The sequence below is a fragment of the Rattus norvegicus genome, chromosome 4, assembly GCF_021556685.1.
Source record: "Rattus norvegicus strain SHRSP/BbbUtx chromosome 4, alternate assembly SHRSP_T2T, whole genome shotgun sequence".
NCBI classification, from domain to species: Eukaryota; Metazoa; Chordata; class Mammalia; order Rodentia; family Muridae; genus Rattus; species Rattus norvegicus.
Window position 1 is genome coordinate 69,875,691 of NC_141537.1, and position 22,901 is coordinate 69,898,591.

A 22,901-nucleotide genomic window follows, 5' to 3' on the forward strand; every position below is an offset into this window, starting at 1 on the left:
AACTCACCTCTTCCATGGTGGAACATGTCATTCTGGATAACTTGAATCCGTGTTCCGAAACCATGGCCCTTCATACTTGGCTCAGAATAAATTTATTTCCTGTTCAGTTTCCCTAGGGAGACAGCAGCAAATAAATGTCTTTTCTCTCCAGATAGTGTGACAGGGACAGCCACCAAAGAAATGATTCCACTAAAGTCTAGATTTGGGAATCAATGAATTTGATTGGGGTTACATATGGCAGCATGAGTGAGGGATTACCTACAGGAACGTGAACAACTCATAGGAGGCAATACCAGTGAAGTAGTTCTTGTCCCCTTCAACACTCCTAGCCCTTCTGGAGCCCTTCCAGTAACCGTTAATTGTGGAAGAGGTGGGCCCCTAGGGATCAAAAGTTAATGGGTCCGATCTCGTGACATCTCAGGCGAGCTCCCATTTGAAGATGTTTCCACTGAGCAAATGTTTCCATTTCAAGACAGACCTTTACCAGTCCTCTTTGCAGCAAAACCTGTTTTGTTTTGTTGACATCTCCCTGGCAGTGAGAGGTGGCAAGATAAAAAGTCTTTGTACGGGAAAAGCAGGAAGCTTCCCTGCACCCGCCCTTCATCTCCAGCCCAGCAATTTTTATATTTTAGTAAGACACCCCCTCCCCCCCTAGTGTTCAACACCTTGTGGCCTCTCCTGCTTCATGGCTCTCTTTTTCCATAGCTCTCTCTGCCTCCGGCAACAGGCCTAAAAATTCTGTGATTTTGTGCCTGATTTCCCCACCCCCACCCTTCTTTTCAGTGCATTCTGACTTGATCTTCTTCCTGCTCTGGGGAGCTCAAACTTCCGCTGGTTAATTTCATACAGTGCCCCTCACCACATGCCCTATAGCTCGGTTTTGTTTTGTTTCATTTACCAATATCTAAAATTGTCGTAGCCGTTTAATTACTTTCTGATTTAGTTCCAAATCGCAAAACTGTTCTTATTATATACTGTGAACTTTCCAGAAACAATTGGCTGGCGAGAGATGGATGGATGAAAGATTGAATGAACAGTAAAGTGACAAGAAAAGGAAGGGAGGGCGGTGGCTGCTGCGAGCCCACCCCTAGGTCACGGGAGAGCTCGCCCTGCCAGGCTGGGGCTGTTCCGCGTCGGAACCCGAGGGCAGCGGGAGCGGTTTCCTTTAAAAGAGAGGGAGATTTTTGTGAGAGCACACAGGAAAGGCCGGACGCTGAGCGGCGGGCAGCGGTGAGTTCAGGGGAGCGAGCGAGGGCCGCTGGCTGTGTGTGGTCAGGGTATGGGGCGCAGCCGTGGGTTGCTACGCTGAGCAGGGCCGGAACCCGCCAGCGGTCCCGGGATCGGCCACGCGGTTGTTGACCGCAGCGCGGCGGGAGGAGGAAAGATTGGGCCGGGCCGGCGTGGCGCGCACGCCCGTGGTCCCTGTGAGTCAGGTGTGCTGGTTCGAGTCTCAGAGCAGTGCCTAACTGTGAACCCCTCAGTTCCTCCCTTCCCACCTTAGGCTGTGGGTACCGGAACAAAAATGGGGCCAGCAATATTTGAACCATAGAAAGCGGGTCGGTTCATTCATTCTATTTATTCGGTTCTGCAGATGTGAATGGCTAGAACCTGTCCCAAGGAGATCTCATTGAGTGAAAAAGCCCTACCTTCCTTGTCAGGAGAGGGTCAGAAGTTAGAATTTGGGAGCTTATGGGTTTTGGGAGAGCCCGCTTGGAAGGCAAAGATACGTTAATGTAGACATAAAATTGAGATTTTTTACTGACATTAATGAGAATGAAAATTCTGGCTACTGAGAAGGGAACATACACTGAATGTAGTACATATTATGAAATACAGAAAAACGTACAGATTTTATTGACAATCTCTTCACTGCATAAATTGATGGTGTTTCCTTATTTCTCTAGTGAAAAGGTTAGTTGACTTATCCAGGGTCTCACCATCTGTAAATGACAAAGCTAGGGTTTTGTTAGGCACCTGGACCAGTCCTCTTTGCACTCTAGGCTGCCTGCATATTTCCCTCATCTTTTAGTAATATAGGAATCATTTAAGATGAAAAGGGAGTTGCATGGGGTGGGCGTGGCTTTTAAAAAAATAGTCGACTGGGGGTGTGCTTAGCAGTATTCTTTCCCTGCTGCTTTCCGTTTACGTGATGCTAACAACTCTCATACATTACCTCACAGGCACGAATCCCAATTCTATCCCTTGGGTTCAACTTCTCCTATTTCCAAAACGCTAAGTCCAGACATCTGTTTGGGCTTCATTTGAGTGTGCCCGGCAGGTATAACAGTCTCGGAGTGTGCCCGGCAGGTATAACAGTCTCGAGTCTCCTTGACTGCACATTGTGTTTTCCCACAAACCAACAGTATAAATCCAAAACCTGGAGATCACCTAACAATCCGTTGCCCAAGCACAAAACTTGGCTTGTTTCCTCATCCTTCACCTCTTGTAATCAGTTGGTCACCAAGCGCTGCCCATTTCTGTTTTATAAAGACCTCCACATCTTTTGTTGACTCTTGTCTAGAATTTATGGCAGCCACCCCTCTAATGGCTCTTTTTAGCTTTATGTTCTGGTTCTGACGGGATGTTTTATATGTTATTCATCTGCTAAAAAATAAATCTCGTTTTTTGTTTTTTTTGTTTTTTATTGTCTTCAACATACTATCTAAAGCCCTTAGTGTGGATTAAAAGCCTTTTCAAATCTCTACTTTCCTCTGACCCCATTGTTCATCTTTAAACTACTGTTTTTTTTTTTTAATGTCTGGTATGTTTGCAACCTCTGTTGCAATCATGGTAGTAACTGCTAGCTAAAAATAAAATGACTACTCAGTTCAAGAACAATGTAGGCTTTGGGGGAAGGGAGATAATGCCCAAGAATATACATTTACAACAATTTTTTTTTTTGCACTTTAAATAAGGTTTAATAAGGACACCAGGGCTGAGAACCACTGTTCTAGATCCTATCTTGTATGTATAGTCTATTGGTGGGCATAGTTATTCCCAAGTAGTACATTGGCAGTTGAGGAAACAGTAGGAGCAGGAAGTTGTTGCTGTTCTAACCGGAAGCAGACTAAGCTCTCACGTTAGAGGGGCCTGTATATGCATGCAGGAAATAGTACTTTTATTTCTTAAGGTGAAGGGACACAGAAGAACCCGAGCAAACAAACCTTGCTGGTCTTTAAGTCTTAGCACCATGTTCAGTCATGTTTATGTAGAACTTTCTGTTCTTTAGCACATTGACCACACACACAGATTTAGTTCTGAAAGTTCTGTGTCATGAAAACTCACACCAAATAGATGTATGTGCTTTTTCCTTGTTAATATGTCTTTTTTAAAATAAGATTCTTAGTAATGGGTGAGAAGAGAAGTTACTTCTTCCGTTTACTGCCTACCTGGAAAACACACACACACACACACACACACACACACACACACACACACACACACACACACACACAGACTTTGTGTGGTTCTTAGTTCAGGTTGCTGTAATTGGAGTGGCTTAAATAACAAAAAATTATTTCTCACAGCCTGCAAACTGGAAGTATGAACCCAAGATGGTTGGCACAGAGTATTGTGCACTCTTCCTAGTTTGCAAATGGCTATTTCATTGCTGTGTCTGCTGATGGAGCTGGATGCTGGTGTCTCTTCTCAGAGGGGTGCTAATCCCATTCATGAGGACAATATCCTTCCGACCCCATTACTTTTACATCCTAATACCATTTCAGTAGGAATTAGGGCAGTCACTTTCAAGTTTTGGAAACAGTTGTTGAGGCCATAGCATATACCTAACTCCTTTACGCTGTGACTTCTCCTAATCTGCAGGATTCTGAGAATTCCCTGACTCTCTCTGGCTCCTTCAGGTCCATCCCAGTTAGGCCCATTTTTCTGGACTCAAGGTAGATCCTGTCCTCATTTCCCAGCATGCATCTTACTGTGTTGCAACTTTGCTTGTATGGCCGTATTGCAGTCAGGGATGCTAAGATTCATGAGCATTTGAGAGTGGTACTTACTCTTCCGTGCCCTAGCCCTTAATACAGAGTAGATGTTGTCTATTAAAGACCTCTTGAATAAGTGATTAGGGTCAGATGGAGAGAGGTCAATAATTACATGGTCTTTGGGATTTTATTTATTTATTTATTTTTTGTACCAGCCTGGATGGTTTCATTGATGTCAGCAGTGTGACCATTTCTTCCTAGGAGATTTAACCAAGGGAAGTTAAAGGGAGAAGTAATTTTTATCTGTTTAGATAGTAATTTATATTTATTTTAGAAAAATTTAAGATGCCATTTAGCACCCTCAACTTAGAGGATAATATGTAAAAGTTCTGCTTTTATTTATTGGTATTTTGATTGGTAGTCCTCTTTGAACACAATTGTGGTAACACTAGTTATAGATGCCTTTTACCCTGCTAATTTTATTTAACATATTTTGGGGTATTTTTTCTACATCTGTGAAAATTCTCAATTAAAAAAAAGTCGAATTGCTACATGTTTCACTCACTCAATAGATGTTTTTGGGTTAGCTATTATGTGCCAGATTCTACTTGATGTATAGGTTCTAGCAGTGACAACAGCCCCCTGCATTCGTGGAATTTACTCTAGTTAGATAAGCTAAGTAACATTAATAAATATAAATATCATTGAATGCTGCCATACAAACCCAGAATAAATATGCCATTTAATTTTTTGTGAAGAACTAATTTACCTTCCTTACAGGAGTAGGTATGAGTATCTTTCTTGCATTTTGTCATGAGTGAATATGATAATTTAAAACTTAATTTTATACATGAATAATAATAGCTCTTTGTAATTTGCATGCCTTTGATTAGTAAGTTGAGCATTTTTTACTGAGCCACGTGCATTGTGTTTTTTAAAGCATGTTCTCCACTGGTTTTCATATTGAAGACCTGGTATTTTCTTCTGTCTTGAATAAGCTGTTGCTGGTAATTTGGTTCCTCATAGGTAATAGACAGATACTTACCAATGGTATAGTGGGACAGTAAGAAGGCAGACATCAGGGGAAGTCTGGAGATTTATTCCCCATTCTGCCCTCCTCTGTCCTTCTAGTATGGACAGGGAAAAGTGGGTGGTTACAGAAGAAGGGAAGTCAAGGTAGAAATACATGAAAAAGAAGGAAGCAGAGATCAGTGAGTGCATCAGAAGATGCTGATGGTGACTAGACAGGCAAGGACGAGAAGAACAAGAGCAGGAGGCAAAGGAAACAAGAAAGAGAAAAGGAGGGGAGGGGAAACCTTAGAGGAATGGATGAAGGATGCTCCGTGATTATCTTGGATAACTTTTTTTCCTTTTCTGCCTATTAAATCTATAGGAGAAGATGACCACATTCTTTAAAACACTTCGAAATCATTGGAAGAAAACTACAGCTGGCCTCTGCTTGCTGACATGGGGAGGTCACTGGCTCTATGGAAAGCACTGGTAAATATTGACAGCCTGACACTCTGCATCCCATTGGAGAAGGATCCATAGGGCCAGGGTTGGAATTTTGTTAAGCTGTACTTCTCTATAAAATATGGTGCTTAAACACAGTTACTCACATATAAAACAAAGGCACAAGCTTCTTGTAACCTGCCCTGTGAAATTGACTGTACACTCACACACCAATGCATAGAGTTGGTGAGGTTGGAAGGAAAGCAAGTGCTACTCACTTTATTTGTAGTTGAAGATCTTGAGACCCGTTCTAGACAGAGTCAAGTCCCCTCCCAGGTAGGCAGTAAGTTGAAGTTGTGACTTACGTATCTCCTTGGGAGGACTTCCCAGTTTCTCTTACTATGGTCTCTGTCTGCCAACCCCTGGTTGCTGAGTACGTCTGTCTCTGCTTCCTCCATGTCCTGTGACAATCCTCATCTATATTATTAGACCCGGTTAATTTAAATGAGGTCACAGATTAACACCCTTAGTGTTTGAGTAAGGAATTCAGTGTTATATCAGCCTTCACACATGGCTGGAAAAGAAAGTGCCAGGTCTTCTATTCTGCCTTTATATGGTAAGATGTAAGTGAGCAGAAATTTGTATACAAATTTAAGACAACCAAAATAATTTATAATCTTTAACCGACCAAGTGTCCCAACACAGAAATGCAGTTGTATTCAGTATTGCTTGGCTAACCAGGAAAGAGCTAGGAATTGATTTAGAAGAGTGATCCATACTTGATATTTTTGTGAGCATTCTCAGTTTACTGCTCACAGAGCATATAACACTGTAGTGTGTGGTCTGATAGTTTGTAGCTGTGTGGTTCTGTCATTGCTCAGTATCCTCAGAGCTAAGTACCACGTTCTTATAACCTGTGTACACACAGCTTAGCACATGTAAGTAAGAAAGAATGTTAACAGACCTTCCCTTCCTTCTATCCTGGCCCTCGGAGGAGCCTGTGATGTGTTTGCAGGGCCTCTGAGCCACGCTGGTGTCCATGCAGGCTCACTGGGGGCTCACCAGCCCCTGCCGCGTGAAGATCTAAAGGCTTACATGCTCTTCTTTTCAATATGTCTCTGGAGCTCTTCTGATAACTTCCTAAAGTCTTAGGACTTTTTAAAAGGCCGTTCAGTCCTCCAGCGGCTTCACTCTGAATGGGGTTTGAAGCAGCCTTTGTGTTTAATTTGTGTGTGGCATAACACAGAGGTACAAGCTCACTGGTTTGCATGTGGGCATCTGGGCTGGCACTGTTTATATAAGTGGTCTCTTTCCCTGCTGCGTGTCCCGGGGCTTTGTTGAAGATATCTGACCACATACGATGGCGCTTTACTTCTAGGCCATCTGTTCTGTCTCAGTGGCCTGTGTGTCTGTCTGCACGCCAGAACCACATTATTTTGATAACTCTAGCTTTATAAGAAGTGTAAAATTAGGAAGTGAGACAATTCTAACTTTGTTCTTTTTCTAGATTATTTTGGCCATTCAGGCTATTTGAGATTTCTTATCAATTCTGAGATGGCTTTTTCCTATTTCTGCAAAAAAAGTGACACTGGGATTTTGACAGAAATTACATGGAATTGTTAGATTGCTTTGTTTTGTAGCCATTTTAAACACTATTGTCTTCTAGTCCATGAACACAAGATGTCTTCTTGTTTGGTGGCTTTTAATGAACACATCTCTTATCTTACCTACATTTATTTCTAAATATTTTTTTATCTTCTTGTATGATTGATTTTTAAATTTCTTTTATGTGTTGATAAATCAGTGCATAGAAACACAGCTTACTTTGTTAATTCTTTGTGTGTGCTTCTGGCTTTTATGGTCCTAACATTTTTTTTCTATGTGTTTGGGTGGAACTGTTCTGATGTTCTGTATAAAAGCTCATGCCATCTGTAAAGACAGATAACTTCTTCTTTTCCATTCATTTTAGATGTACTTTCTTTTCCCTCCTCCTTTCCCCTGCCTTTCTTTCTCCCTCAACCCTTAACTTGGCGGTGTCTTGCTATGTAGCCCAGGCTGGCTGTGAATTTAGGATCTTCCTCCCTCAGCCTTCCCTGTGCTGGGATTATAGGTATGTGCCACCACTTGGCACTTGTAACTTATTTTTCTTCCATACTTGCTCTGAGTCAATTCCTCCTTTACTTGTACTACTGCCTGGCCTTGTAGGCTCATCTGTCCTCCCCTTAGCACGGCTGGAAACATTTCTTCCCCATCCCTGCCTTCCAAACTTCTGCTTCTCCTGCCCTCTGTCTCTTTGCCTGTCTCCTTCTTGTCCTCTGTGACCCCTTCCTTCCCTTTCTTCAAGCATAAGGAAAGAGTTCTCTGCCTGAGGCCTTCTTGTCATGTCATGCCTTCCCTGAATGATCTCAGTTGTAGAAACTATCTTCTGTCTTGTCCCAGGTTTTTGTTCATCTTTATAAAGACGTCTTCCCGAGCTCCAGACCTAAGTATATGTTCAAGTGTTTTGTTGGCTTGAATGAGAGAGTCTCGAGTGCTGTAATCTTGTGGCCTTTGAACACTTGATCCTTGGTTGGCCGTGCTGTTTGGGAGGTGTGTTGTGGTTTGCCCTGGAGTTATCTGTATTCGATGCTACTTCCCACTGCCCCAAGGATGCCTGCCTAGTCAGTACTCAGGACTCAGGTGACTTCACCAGAACCTTCTTCCCATTTAATTTGTAAAATACAGGTGAGGGCAGGTACAGAATAGAAGGAGGCCTGCCATTGGACAAGAAGGAAGGATGGGTGGGAGAAAGTTTGAGGGAAGAGGAGGAAAGAGGGAGGAGACTGAGAGTAGCAACAGGACAACATGGAAACTGACGTTAAGATTCAATGCTGTACCTTTACAGGTTGTTATGAATGTGTACAGGGCTTTGTATGTTTAGGTGGGCAATTAGATCTTATCAATTGAATCAAAGGTTATTGTGTTGTGTGTTCTTTCATGTAGCGATGTAAGTGTAAGAAAGTGTGCGGCGGCTAGAGACACTGGGCCGCCGTGGAGTTGGGATGTCTGTTTCTGGCATGGAAACCTGCCTTGGGAACTGGATGGGTAGAGAGATTGCTGCCAGGCTCAGAGAGAGGCCTTCGGCAGTGTGATATGGGATGGAGCAAAGCGGGTGAGAGGCTTTGCTGACTGAGACTTAAGATATCTAGAGATATCTTGGGGCACTGTGGTATCAGACCTAGTGGGGGTAAAAGACAGCATTTTATTTTTATAACTTAAAACAGTGTGGCCTTGCTGGAGGAAGTATGCCATTAGGGGTGGAGTTTGAGATTCAAAAGTCTCACAGCATTTATTGTTTGCTCTCTCTGCTTCCTCATTATGGGTCAGGGTACTTCTTCTGCCACTGTGCCTTCGCTCTGCCATCGTGGACTCTCAATCTCTGGAAACATTAGCCCAAACTAAGTCTTCCTTCTATAAGATGCGTTGGTCATGACGTTTTAGCACAGCAATAGAAAAGTAAAATACAAGTACTTATCTTAGGATGCTAACAGGTATCTGTGACTCAGCATCCTAAAAGCAAAAGTCCTCCTGCTAGACCTGCTCCTCAGTCATTGGATACACTCACTATGCGTTTCATTTCCCTAGATATTTGAATATCCCCTGTTCCTCCTTACCCACGTTTCTCATATCCCATGCACAGACCTAAATGATTTCAGAGTCTCTGCATGTGCTCTGTTTCTTTTGTCTGTCCCCACTGTCCCTGTCATTTTCTCCATAATGCTACAAACTCTTCCTCTATAGGACACTCGTTGTTGTTGGGGGGGCCAGTGAGGTGGCTCAGTGACTAAAGCTTGTTATGCAAAGATTAGGAACTGATTTGGGATCCCCAGCACCCACATAAAAGTTAGATATGGCAGTGTGCACCTGTAACCCCATCTTTGGAGTTGTGGAGACAGGACAATTCCTGGGGCTTACTGGTATCCAGTCTACTCAGAACTGTGAGTTCCAGGTTCTCTGAGAGACCCTGTCTCCAAAAGAGAAGATATAGCATGATAGAGACACCCAACATCAGCCTCTGCTCTCTGTGAGTACCTACATACGCACGCTCACGCATACATGTGTGCACACACATCAAACCACTCATTGCCACTGTGACGACTTGCTTTGCTTGTGTCTTCTCTTCATAATACTATATAGGCTTTATCTTGCATGGCGTTATCTGAAGCCCCTGCACAGAAGGACTCAGTGCACACTGTGTTTGTTGGGAGGATGAAACTGACACTGAGAAGCAGAGTAGCCGCCCCATCGGCCCCTTCTGAAGTCACGCCCAGGCTGCGAATTCCAAACAAGTAATGCACTCCATCTATAGTCGGCTTCCTCTTCCATTGCTCACAGATACATCTTGAAATATTGATGAATTTCTGTTAAATCCTCTGCCTTCTCTATACTCAGACAGCCTTAGCTCTCATTTTAAGGAGAAAATTAAAAACCACAGGCCAGTCATTCACACACAGACACTTTTGTGTTTTTTCCTTCATTGCATGAGGCAGCCTTCCTGCTGCCCAGTGACTTTTCCTTTGTACCCAACCCTCACCATCCGCACCTACATTTGTGTCCTTAATCTTCAGCTTTTTCCTTGTTGATCAAAACCATTCCAAACTTAACATGTCTTCTCTGAAGTGACAATTTCATTTGTTTACTGCCTGTCTTAGTTACAGTATTATTGCTGTGAACAGACACCATGACCAATGTAAGTTTTATAAAGGACAACACTTAATTGAGGCTGGCTTACAGGTTCAGAGGTTCAGTCCATTATCATCAAGGTGGGAGCATGGCAGCATCCAGGCAGGCATGGTGCAGGAGGAGCTGAGAGTTCTACATCTTCACCTGAAGGAAGCCAGGAACTGACTGGGCATCCCCGGGCAGCTAGGAGGGTCTCCAAGCCCACCCTACAGTGACACACTTCCTCCAACAAGGCCACACCCTCTAATAGTGCCACACTCCCTAGACCAAGCATGTGCAAACCATCAAACTGCCCTACCTATCTTTTCATTTATACTTTCATTTTAATGTTTCCCTCTCAACTATTCTGCCATTTTAGACTCGTTAGTGAGGTTTGATCTATAGTCCATCATTTGATGAGCAAGCTGTTGACAGAGCCATACCTGGCGTCTGCACCTGCACCGAGTGAGCGCTCTTCAGCCTTTACTCGCTTCATTCGCCAGGCTGTCTTTGATCTTTAGTTGCTTTAGGCTGTCCTTTTGTTCTCTTTGACTGCACACTTACTGGCATATTTTGCAAGTGACCCCCAACCACATGGCTGTTCAGAGGGAAGAGAGGGATTCTGGGACCGTTGCTTTCCTTTAGATATTTGTCTTCTCCTGACACTCCGTGTAAATAGAAGAGGTGGGAGGGTCCTCACAGCAGGTCTGCTTTAATTTTAATTTATCTGTTCCATTTGTATTGCCTCCTCTCATTGACCTTTTGACGTAACATATTTATTTGTAGGCTTTTTTTTATTGTTTATAATATTTATGGATTTCTTTTCTCTTGAGAGTTCCATCTATTTTCTCCCTTCTCCCAAGTTTCAAAGAAGAAATTCATTTTGATTTTTTTAAAGATTTCTCCTCTATAATTTTCCTGCTGAAGGCTGCTGTGGTTGGCAGGAGCAGAAGGGATAGCTCTCAGCACAGCTCTGTGAGAGCAATTGAAGAGGAGGAAATGACCCCGTGTGCTGAGAGTAAAGAGAGTTTAAGTCTTGCTCATTCCTCTCCAGCCGCTCTTACCGAGCCTTCTGGGATCCCCAGGGAAGATTATGTTCCAGGCTGCCAGTTCATCATGTCAGCAGTTTACCTGCAATAGCCTTTTCTACTTTTCTAGCCTTTTGTAGCAAAGAGCCTGCTGATTAAAAAGTAGCAGAAGAAAGGAAGCAGTGTAGTATGAAAGTTGTCACTGGAGTCAAATAGCCGTGAGACATCCTAGTGGTGTGACCTTGGGCTCTTGAAGCTTTACCTTCTTCAACTGTGGAATGGGCATAGTAGTATCTCATTGGTCATTGATCAGCTAACTGCGAAAGTCGAGTGTGGTGTATTCTAGATACGCATTCAGTAAATGTTCTGGGTAATTTGACGTAAAAACTGCTTAGTACTTGGAGAGTTCAAACGGTGCTGCTGGTACCCGGGCAATGAGTGACATGAGAGCTAGCCATTAGTGCAGGCAGGTGAAGACCTGCCAAATGATTGAAGAAGGTCTGAGCCCTTTCCATGTCTCCTTCCTTATGGAATGAGACATTTGAAAAGTCTACTTTTAAGTCTAAGGTAGGGACTGAAGAGATGGCTCTGTGGTTCCAAGTACTGGCTGCTCTTGCACAGGACCTGAGCTTGTTTTCTAGCACCCACATAGTCTCTCACAATCCCTTGTAACTCCATTTCCAGGAGGATCTGATAGCTTCTTCTGGCCTCTGGGTACCACAAATATACATGGTACAGGTACATATACACATAAAATAAATATAAGATAAACCCTAAGTTACATACAGTGCTAACTTCAGAACAGCAGGGCCCAAACCATTAAGACATACCTGAACCCTTGATGATCTGACTCAAACTCATTGTCTGTAATCACTGGAGACCTTGTCCTAGCTTAGTCTGCCTTTGGTCTGTCTCACTGTTTTGGTCATTGAGCCTTGGCACCACCTTTTCAACTAACCCTTTTGGCTCAGTAATTGATGGCAGCTCTAATCCTGCTTTTTTTTTGGCCCCCCACTCCTCAGTTTATGCCTTGGGGGCCAGGCTTCTGGCAGTAGTTCTACTATTGACCCTTGCCTATGACCTGTCTTTCTTCTCAAGAGAGGTATACCTCTCAAGTTGGCTAGAATTCCCGTTATCTTTTCCTGAAGATTTTTAGAATCTCAGTCACATTAAGTCCCTTGTTAAGCTTGTAGAGCAAATGATACTATATCCCTGGTCCTGGACTCTGTGCTCATTGGTTTAAATTAATCTTGGGGATTTTTTTCTTCCATGTCTTGTCACCAAACATGACTAGATGTACACTTGGCCTTCCTAAACAAGGGTTATGAAGTTGTCTACAGGGTTTGTTCAGTGCTATTCAATTGTATTGAGACCTTAATGATAATAGTTAACAATCAGTGTTGCTGGGTCTGATTCTCAGCTCTTGGTATTTATGACATTGTTTATTTTCCTAATAATTTGATGATATGCTTATTAGTCATAGTAGCATGATAGCATGAGATTAATAGCTACATGCAGATGAAGAAATCGGGACGATGAGTACGTATCACATTGTTGTGTGTGAATGACCAAAGAATTTGGGTACAGTTGCCAAGCTATTGAGAATGAAGGATCACTTCTCAGAGGCCCCTACAGTAGCATAGTTAAGATAAGCCTCCAGAGCCAAGCAATGTGGAATTGAACTTCATATTTATCAGGAATATCTCAGTTACTGGACTGTGCTGGGAAGAGACACCATGACCAAGGCAGCTTAGGCACACATAGCACTGGAGAAGTAGCTGAGAGCTTATATCTGGTTTGAAAGGGTTGGGGTGAAGTAAGTGGGGAGAGGCTGGCCACGACTTTTTGAAACTTCAAAGCCCACCTGCAGTGACACATCTCCTCCAATAAGGCCACACCTCTTAATCCAGTCCAAAGACTGGGAACCAACTATTTAAACATATGTGCCTGTAGGGACTATTCTCATTTAAACCACCACAAGTAGTGAAGCCTTGGGTAACTTCTCCTGTCCATGTTAGATTCTCTGCCTATAAACTGGAGGTAGTAGGCAGTAATAGTACTCTTCTCTGTGGGTTGTCATCAGATTTTTCTTAGAAGAGAAGCTGGTTCAAAGAACATTTGTTTTTTACCTCATGAAGCCATTCTTAAAAAGATGTCCTTTGAGTTGTGCCTTGAAGACTTAGTGGAGACTGGTAAAGAATGTGACTTAGATTTGCATACTTTCAGTGGACTGGAAAAGACAGGTTGTAGGAGGGTCTATATATAAGATACCTGTTTGAGCAGCAGCAAAGATCTCAAAGCAGCAAAGAATATTGTGACCAAGGTAACATTTTAGAGGTTTAGCCTAGCCTCCTGTGCAGGGTCCATTTTAGAAGTTGACTTCAAAGCTATTAAAGGCCTGCAGTAGAGGCAGCCTAAGGAAAGAGAGCAAATGCAGGTATGAAGCTGCAGCCTGGGAGTGGTACAGCACTGCCGGCATGGAGGGAGGCTTCTCTGGCTTCAGTTTTGCTACCTGTCAGCTCTGTGGCCTTGTCAAGTCACTTAAACCACTTAACTCTGAGCCTCGTTTCTCGTCCCACATGAGGGATAATTATATGTGTTTGGCAGGTGAGTTTCAAGGACTGAATGAGGAGGTGTGGGTCAGCTGTCTTATACTGTGCTTAAATTTAGCTCTCTGCAGATGCGAGCTGTTAGTGCAAGGTGATTGACTGGGTATTTGGCTGAGGGAGAGGAGAAATCATTTTATGGCTTCAAGACTGGTATAATTGGTGATGCAGAAAGAAGAAAGTCACCAAGGAAAATTGGTTTGAGGAAGAGGTATTATATTCTATTTTAGGCACACCGAGTTTGAGACCCTGACAGGATAGGCAAAGGGAATGTGTTAGCTGCCAGGTATAAATTATGCATGAGCTACACTTGACTAGACTGGTGCGTTTGCCTTTGCTGGAGATTATGGTTTGAGGAGTGTTGGGCTTTGGGTCCGAGTATCTCTGGATGTCTGCAGGCACATGCTTGCCCCGATATCAGTTCAGACGAGCCTCTGACTGCAGGCGGTTGTCCAGGCCTTCCTCCCCTGCAGCAGTTGCTCTTCCAGTGCTGAAGGTCGGAAGTTTATTCCCCTTCATAGCTTCTCTTTGTTTCAGATTTTGTTGAGATTTTGGTAAAGCAGTTTGTTTTGCTTTTTAGTCATTTCAAAGTTCATTTTGCATCACCCCATCTCCCACCCCACAGGCTGATGCTGAAATTGGGGTTTTAATGGGTTCTATTTAAAGAAGCTCATTTGAGGGCAATTAAATAACATGCTTGTCAGCCCAGATGTGATAGGGAATAAGGGAACTTTTTTTTTTAACTTTTAAATACAATGAAGTTTAATTATATTCTATTTCTTTTCAACTCCTTTTGTTAGATTATGTGGAAAACAATTTCTTCCTTAAAAAAAAAAATCAGTATCTGTACTTGCCTGTATGTAAGAGCGGGGAGTGAAGATGGAAGACAGGAGGTATATTTAAGTTAGATTCTGTCGTTTTGGCTTCTCATACTTGAGGAAAATTTTATGTTAGTGGTTTTACTTGTTCCAAGGCCTGTACAGAAAATAATTGTAGCTGATGCTGACAGCAGTAGTACCCGGCATTTCCGATGTATCATGTTCAGAACAGCAGAACACTGGTGTTAGTAGCTGTGAGCTTAGGATGTTCAGGTCACACGTTGTCCAGATATGTCAGGGAGCCTTGAGCGCACAGTGAGCACTCTCATGTGGGATGTTTTCAGACAGAATTGTTAGGCTTTGAGAGAAGGGGCGTTTCCTCTCAGCCTGTATATACCTGAGTACCCGAATAATCCACCGTCTCTGAGTAGTGCTTTGTCATTCCTTCTCTGCCTTGCTTATAACTGAGACTCAGTCTAATTTTCTTTTAAGACATTTGCCATTATATAAGAATGGTTCACTGGGACCCAGAGAGCTAGTAGAGTGGCAGAATGAATGATACATTTGTATGGAAAAAGAAATCTGGAATAAGTTATTTAAATGGGTAAAAATGAATGAATAGAAAAGTGTAGACGTGAGAGAACTGACTCCCAGAAGTTGTCCTCTGACCTTCACATATATGCTGTGCCAAATGCACCACACAAACATATGTACACAAACAAATGTATTAATTAAAAATAAATTAGATAGGAGTAGAGATATCTTGCACTCACATATATACATATACATATACATACGTACACACACACACACACACACACACACACAAACTGGAGGGCAATGGATGCATTCTCATGGTAGGTGAAATATCCCTAATGGTGCTATACCATAGACCTAAGCAGAAATGTAGCCACCAGTCAGAGATGGAGCCCTCTGCAGAGTGCAGAGAGTTCAGTCTGATTATTTGTGCTTCCATGATTGTCAGAATGGTGGGATAGGAAGAAACTTTGGAATCTTGTGGGGACTTGCGTCTAGGGGGAAAAAAGAGTGAAAGTAGAATAATTCCATATTCTAAGGAAAGAAAAGGTTTTCCATTTCTGTCAATCAATGGATGTGTGTGTGTGTGTGTGTGTGTGTGTGTGTGTGTGTGTGTGTGTGTGGTGGGGGACATAGACTGCAGAAGCATCTTCTGGCTAATGAAAAGTCTTATAGAACAGGCTCACAGGACAGGTTAGTCATGAGAGGATGCCATCTTTTGTTAAATAATTTCCATTCTGAGCTGGAGACCTGAGAAACTAAGAGCTACCTGAAGCATTCCCAAGTAATAGCTTATTCTATACAAGTGTAGAAAAGTGACTGATCTGGGAAGACTGGGGAAGGTGGTTTGGGGATTTCTTATTTCAGAGTGTGAAAGAATGGGCACCAAATCGAGCTGCTTAAGGCAGCCTTTGGAATGGTAGAGTTGAGGTCTCCGTCTTGGGTAGAGGTTAATCTTTGCCTGATAATACTGACTTATTCAGAGGTTGAGAAAGATTTGTGGGCTTTTCTGTAAGCCCACGTGCAAGAAGACTATAATAGCACTCCAGGTCCAGTGCAGGGAGAAAGTGTGAAGACTGATGAGCAGTGAACAAGGCTTTGTTACTGCTGAAAATACCTAGAAAGTGGCAGGGGTATTGACAGAAGCTACAGCAGGCTGAGGAGCAGGGTGTGTCCCTCTAGTGCTAAGCCTCCAGTCACTTTCTAACAGTGTGCATGCCCACAGGCCAGAGGTTTCCTTAAACGAGGTCAATGAGTCACTTTCTAGGAGCTCGAAGGGGTTGAGAAAACTGCCTAAGTGAACATTCTGGAGTCTTTTGGGGATAGAGACTGAAGTTGGGCTTCTCTGTGTTCTCTTTGTATGTCAATACAAGATGAGAATCACCTCTGCAGTGACCTTTGTTACCAGAAGGGTGGTGGTGCACCATTTGATTGAGGGGTTGGGATGTATGGAAAAGATTGTAAAGTGATGGACCACATCGCTTCTAAGAACTTTTTCAACCTTATCATTTCAGATGTCTAGGAAATAGGGCTTGGGTTTGGACACTGTTGACAAAAGTATTTTTTTGATGTTTGCCTTTTCTGCTTCGACAAAGAAATAAAGATAGTAAAATCAGGGTTTGCAGACCTAAACATTACTGTCAATATTCAGAAATCCATGGTTTGACAGTGAGCAAATCCAAAACTTCTTTGAATCACAAATCTCATTCAGAAAGTGGGTTCGCACATTTTGGCAAAAACTTGTTGGAAGTGTTTTTAGTTCATTGTTGAATACCTGTTGCGGTAATTTTAAAAGGGAACATTTTCTATCCGTGTTCACAAGCTGGATCTGCATACTCTGGCTACTACTCTAGTCCGAAAGCTGCCCTCTCTGAGTGGTCCCCTAGGCGGTAGTTATCATGCCCCGGCCAATGTGTGTTCTGTCTGTCTTCTGTCTGTCTGTCTGTCTGTCTGTCTCTCTGTCTCTCTCTCTCTCTCTCTCTCTCTCTCTCTCTCTCTCTCTAACTGCCTCTTAGCCATTTCTTTCACATACTGTCCTCTTTAGCCCGGTAAATCAAAGTTCCAGAAACTTGTATTTAGCAATTAGATTTACATGTTAAAATCTCAATCCACAATACTCCACACAACAAATTCACTGCCAATTAATAAAGATTTAAACCGCCCACCTAGACAAGGCAAAATTGACCTAGTCCACCTGGATCTGGATCATCCTGCTCTGTTGTTTCCATCTTCTTTTGCTCCTCCTCCTACCTCCTTCCTAGACTCCCCCACTTCCTTCTCATCCAGTGATAGGCTACGCCCCATCCTGTACCCACCTTTCTGCATAATGACATCACCTTACAAATACCCTCCTGCAGGCTTCTTTCTCATTCCTCGTGTAGCTGTTGTATGACTTCTATGATCTCTCCTCCTCCTCCTCTTCTTCCTCCTCCTTTTCCTCTCCTCCTCCTCCCTCCTCCCTCCTCATCCCTTAGTCCACATTTGCAGGTCGTTTGTTAACTTTCCTGTTCTTTACCCATTTTCACTCAGCAACATGATTGTAGAGGGCTTTGATGCCAGCCATTACCTACGTGGCTCCATGTTTTCTTTTATACAGCTTTTTGGCATTGAAGTGAAGACATTTGGCACTTAGTATGTGTTAGCAATATTTTCTTCCTTTGTACAACTTCAGGAGTTTAGAGATTTCTGCATCATCTTGAGCTTGAGAGAGTTGAGAAGATATAAAGTTTCTTGGTGTCCATCATAGGGAGGCCGGGAATATGGAAAGATGCTATCCGTAAAAGCAGAGATACTGGAGTGGAGGGCCTCATAGCCTTTCAAGTATTTGGGTTGACCCTTTGGGGTTCTAACCTGTCACACTGACTTTTTTCCCTAAAGAACTGAACATTTTTTAGGAAGGAAAGCTTGAACATTCTTTGAAGTAAGCTGCACTTTCGTCTGCTGGGTCAGTGCTCTGTCCTGTAGACACAAGTGATGTGACTGTGGTTACTGTTTCTCTCAGTAACAGGGCCCATGCGCTAGTCTTCACCTCCCTGGGAGGGGGTCTAGGTCATGAGGAAGGGGTTGACCATGGAATTGGGAAACACTTTCCCTCTAGTCACTGGCTGAGATGCAATGTTTGTATTACTGTTTTTTCCTCTATCCCTCCTTCTCCATCAACAAGAAGGGAGTGCAGCCCCTGACAATGTGATGACTAATTATTTTAGGAAGCCTGAGTAAGTCACCATGGTTGCTGTAAACATCTAAACTTGAAATCTGTTTTGTGCAAAGCAAAGACAGTGTTTGCATGCACCAAGGGAAAACTGGTGGTAGAAATTGCTGAACAATTTGCTTCTAGCTGTAGTGGTAATATCCTTTTTGGGAAATAGAATGGATCAATGTAATTTTTCTCTTCATGTAAAGCTGTTATTGAAGTAACAACTTATCTTATTTTGCAGTCCTAAAGTAGTAAATAAAACATTTATGGCTCGGAATAAATTGAGAGCATCCTATTACCTGTAGTAGCAGGCAAGTTCATATTTTTTTAAAGCCTCGGGCAGTAACATCAGCAGATTTTTTTTCTTCCTTCTTTTTTAATTTAGAAGCTTCTAATTTCTCTGTGTCAAAGAGCTTTGGTTCTGAGTAGGTATTGAGGGACCCTGTCTGATATGACTACATTTTGGAGACCCTCTTGTAAATTGTATTCATCATTAGTGCCCGGTAGGCACCTTGCTGTATAGAAAGAACATGGACTGCCAGTTGATGTACAGTCCGTTTTCTGTGTTTGGTAACTAGGTCTCTGGCCCACATGAGACTCTTGATCCATTAGGTATCTAGAATTCTCTGACACTGGAGCAGTTCTCTGGTATACAAATTTTATATATATACACATATATGGTGTCTCCTTGCTTTGGTTTGTAAGAGTCCAGTTCCATCCTGTTCTTCCTATGTATGCTCACACACAGCCTGAGGTCCTTCTGACCTGGCAGCATTCTCATGACGCTGGGGTTTTTCTTCCTTGTCCTTGACTACACTGGAGAGCTATCTCAGATGATCTGCTGGTTCAGGATTGCCAGGTGCTCAGACAAGAATAACCTTCAGTTTCCCTTCAAGGATGAAGTGTGCCTTCTGAACACAGTGAGCCAATTTTTCTGTTCAAACATTTGCCACTTATTTATTAACAAGTATTCATTGAGTTCCCACTATCTAAGGAGTCTGGACTGTGGGTTGTATAGGAGAAAATACTGGCAAATTATCCTTTATTTAAATAAATTATTTAAAGGAAGACAAGATGAGTAGTTTCATGTGTGCTTGGTGGAAGGCAGGGGTGGTTTTGTATTTGGGTTTTTTTTTAATCTCCAAATTTTTATTAGTTGATTTTCCTAACTATGATTTAAATAATGGATAGAAACAGCTTACAATTGACAGAAATCTTATTTCAACTCACTGTTTCATGTGGATTACAGCCTATCATGCTGGGGAAGGCATGGTAGTGGGAATATGTGGATGGATTAGAAGGCAAGAAAGTGCAGTCTGAAACCAAGGATAGGATCACCTTTAAAGGCTGACCCCATTGTGACCCTGCAGTCACCTAGGCACTATCTTCTAAGGCGCCATAGCTTTTGAAACAGCACCACAAGCTGGAGACTGAGTGTCTGAAACACAGACCTGGTAGAGATATTTCAGATTAAACCATAACATCTGGGGAGAGATAAAATGACCAAATACTTGGGGGTCTGAACTCTAGTACCTTTTAGGAGAAGCAAAACATGATGTTAAAAGGGGGGGAAAAGGGGGATGGTGGGAAATAAGGAAAGTTTAACCCTTTCCTTGATTATCCACCAGAACCTTCATTTTTGTCTTCCTTCCTTCCTTCCTTCCTTCCTTCCTTCCTTCCTTCCTTCCTTCCTTCCTTCTTTCCTGCCTTCATTTTTTCTTTTATTGGAAATAGTTTCCTTTCTCATACAATATATTCTGATTATAGTTTTCCTTCCCTCTACCCTAGTTCCTCCCCACTTCTTCTCCCGTTTGGATCTACTCTGTTTCTGTCTATCATTAGAAAAGAACAGGATTCTAAAATAGTAACTAAACATAACAAAACAAAATATAATAAGAAGAGGCAAAAACTATCATATTGAAGTTGGGAATGGCAACCCAGTAGGAGGAAGAAAGTCCTAAGAGTAGGCAAAAGAATTAGAGACCAACTTGGTTCTCAGTCAGGAGTCCCACAAAATACTAAATTAATAGATAAAATATATATGTATGTAGTGAACCTTGTGTAGAGCCATGTGGGCCCTGTGCTTGCTGCTTCAGTCTCTGTGAGCTCATAAGCACTTTGCTTAGTTGACTCAAAGGGCCATGTTTTCCTAGAGTCCGCCATCCATTCTTTCTCCCTCCTCTTTAGAATTCCCTGAGCTCTGAGGGGAGGGATTGGAGGGAGACCTCCAAATTCAACTCTCTGCATAATGTCTGGTTCCGGGTCTCTCTCTCTGTTCCCACCTGCTGCTGGAGGAAGCCTCTCTGATGATGACTGGATAAGGTCCTGATGTATGAGTATAACAGAATTAGGAATTATTTTATTGATTTTTCTTTTTTAAAGATCAGTCAAGTCTGGGTTTACCTTAGGTTTCTGGGCTATCTAGTTTCTGGTTTTTGGTTATCCAAGCAGTATTGGGGTGTGGGTTCCTTCTTATGGAGTGGGTCTTAGGCCAAATCATACATTGGTTGGCCACTCCTACAAGGTCTGTATCACCATTGCCCTAGCATATTATTCAAAGGTAGGTCAAAGGTTTTCTGGCTGGGTGTCCATGTTTCTTTTTCTGTAGCCTACAGAGTACCTTCTGGTACTAAAGAGACTAGAATGTAGTGGTGAGGGCTCCATGTATGCACCAGTTCGACTTCTCTATGGTCAGTGAGGTGTTTAGGTGACAGTGGCAATACCCCATCCCATGATAGTTTGCAGAGAGCAGCAGCCTTTTGTTTTAACAACAGCTTGGGTTGTTTGGGGATTTCCGTGGGAGCCTCTTGGCCAACAACTCAATGGAATGTTCCCTAATCCCACTACTGGCAGTCTCATCCGGCTTCAAGAGCTAGCCAGTTGAGATTCCATATTCCCGTTACTAGGAGCCATCATTAGAATCCCCTTCATAGAGTCTAGAAAGTTTCTACTGTACTAGGTTTCCATACCACCCTTCAAGTGCCCCTCAAGCCTAGTCATCTTCCCAAACTCTCCCTCCACCCCCTTTCTCCCCTCACCTGCTTCTTTGTTGAATCCCTACCAGTCCCAGTCCACCCACAAAGTCTGTTCTAATCACTCCTCATAGGGAGCTTCCTGTATTCCCCTAGATCCCTTGTCTGTACCTAACCTTTCTGGCTCTATGAATTGTAGCTCTGGTATCATTTACTCAATGATAAGTGAACATTTACCTTATTTATCTTTTGGGGTCTGGGTTACCTCACTAAAGATGAGTTTTTCTAGTTCCATCCATTTGCCTGTAGATTTCATGTTGTCATTTTTTTTAACAGCTGAGTCATGCTTCATTATGTAAATGTACCACAATTTCCTTATCTGTTCTTCTGTTGAGGGACTTCTAGGTTCCTTCCAGCTTCTGACTACAATGAATAAAGCCCCAGGGAACATGGTTGAGCAAATGTGCTTGTGTTAGGATAGAGTGTCCTTGGGTATGTCGAGTGGTGTAGCTGGGTCTCGGTGTAGACTGACCCCAACGTCCCGAGGAACCGCTTTGTTGACTTCAGTAGTAGCTGTGTGGGTTTGCACTCATGCAGTCAGCAACAGAGGGGTGCTCCTGTTGGTTCACATTCTTGCCACCTTGAGCTGCCACTTGTGTTATTGATCTTAGCCATTTTGTCAGGTATAAGACGGAATTTCAGAGTAGTTTTGACTTCCATTTCTTTGAAGGAAAGGGGTGTTTAACATTCCTTCAAGTGTTTCTCAGCCATTTCCAGTTCTTCTATTGAGAATTCTGTTTAGATGTGCAGCACATATTTAAATTGGATTATTTGGGGGTTTTTTGCTACCTAATTTGAGTTCTTTATGTATTTTGGATATTAGCATTTTATTGGATATATAGTTTGTGAAAAATCTTTTCTCCATTCTATAGGCTGCCTCTTTGTCTGATTGACAGTTTGCCTTACAGACACTTTTCAGTTTCATGAGGTCCCCTTTATTAATTGTTGATCTTAGTGCCTGAGCAGATAGATGGTGTTCTGTTCAGGAAGTTGTCTCCTGTGCCAATGAATTCAAGGCTGGTCCTCACTTTCTCTTCTGTCAGGTTCAGTGTGTCTGATCTCATGTTAGGGTTTTTGACCCACTTAGATTTAAGTTTTGTGCAGGGTGATAGATATGGTCTATTTTCTAGTTGCATTTTTCTACATGTGGTTTATCAGGGACTGCCTGCTGGAGTTGAGGGATGGGATTCAGCTACAAGTCAGGGGAGCAAGGTTAAAAGGATGGCCTGTGAAATCCATAGACACCCTCTACAACTGAAGCTTTCACTGTTCATGCTACAGTATCTGCCTCATCAGAGTCACTTTGTTTTTTTTTTTTTTTTGTTTTTTGTTTTTGTCCCCCACATGGTTATCTTCTCTGAAGCTCTAGCAAAACCATATTTCTGAAAGATTTTTAGAATTTCTTAAAGTAGTTATTAGAGCTTGCTATAAAGATATAAAATATAGTTGACTGTAACTATCTGTAGACTTAGCATCTGTGGACTGAACCTATTGCAGATTAAAAAGTATTCCTCCCAAAATTAAATCTATACTGAAGATGTATGTGTTTTTGTCTTGTCCGTGTCTGAATAATACAGTACAACTGTTTATATTAGT

The 22,901-nt window shown here is 42.5% G+C and overlaps 1 protein-coding gene across 4 annotated transcripts in view; it reads left to right on the forward strand.

The window, feature by feature from the left end:
• The first annotated feature begins 1,181 nt into the window (after positions 1-1,181).
• The window catches only part of Agk (acylglycerol kinase), a 79,032-nt gene continuing 57,312 nt past the window's right edge, over positions 1,182-22,901 (forward strand). Inside the window, exons 1-2 of one of the 4 annotated variants that reach the window (NM_001127497.1) lie at positions 1,182-1,230; positions 5,329-5,435. In NM_001127497.1, coding sequence (NP_001120969.1) covers positions 5,335-5,435 — 101 coding nt within the window. In that variant the 5' untranslated portion in view covers positions 1,182-1,230; positions 5,329-5,334. Of the gene's footprint in view, positions 1,231-3,527; positions 3,897-5,328; positions 5,436-22,901 lie in introns of those variants that run through there. The other 3 variants (XM_087659014.1, XM_087659015.1, XM_087659013.1) reach the window with 3 other exon arrangements.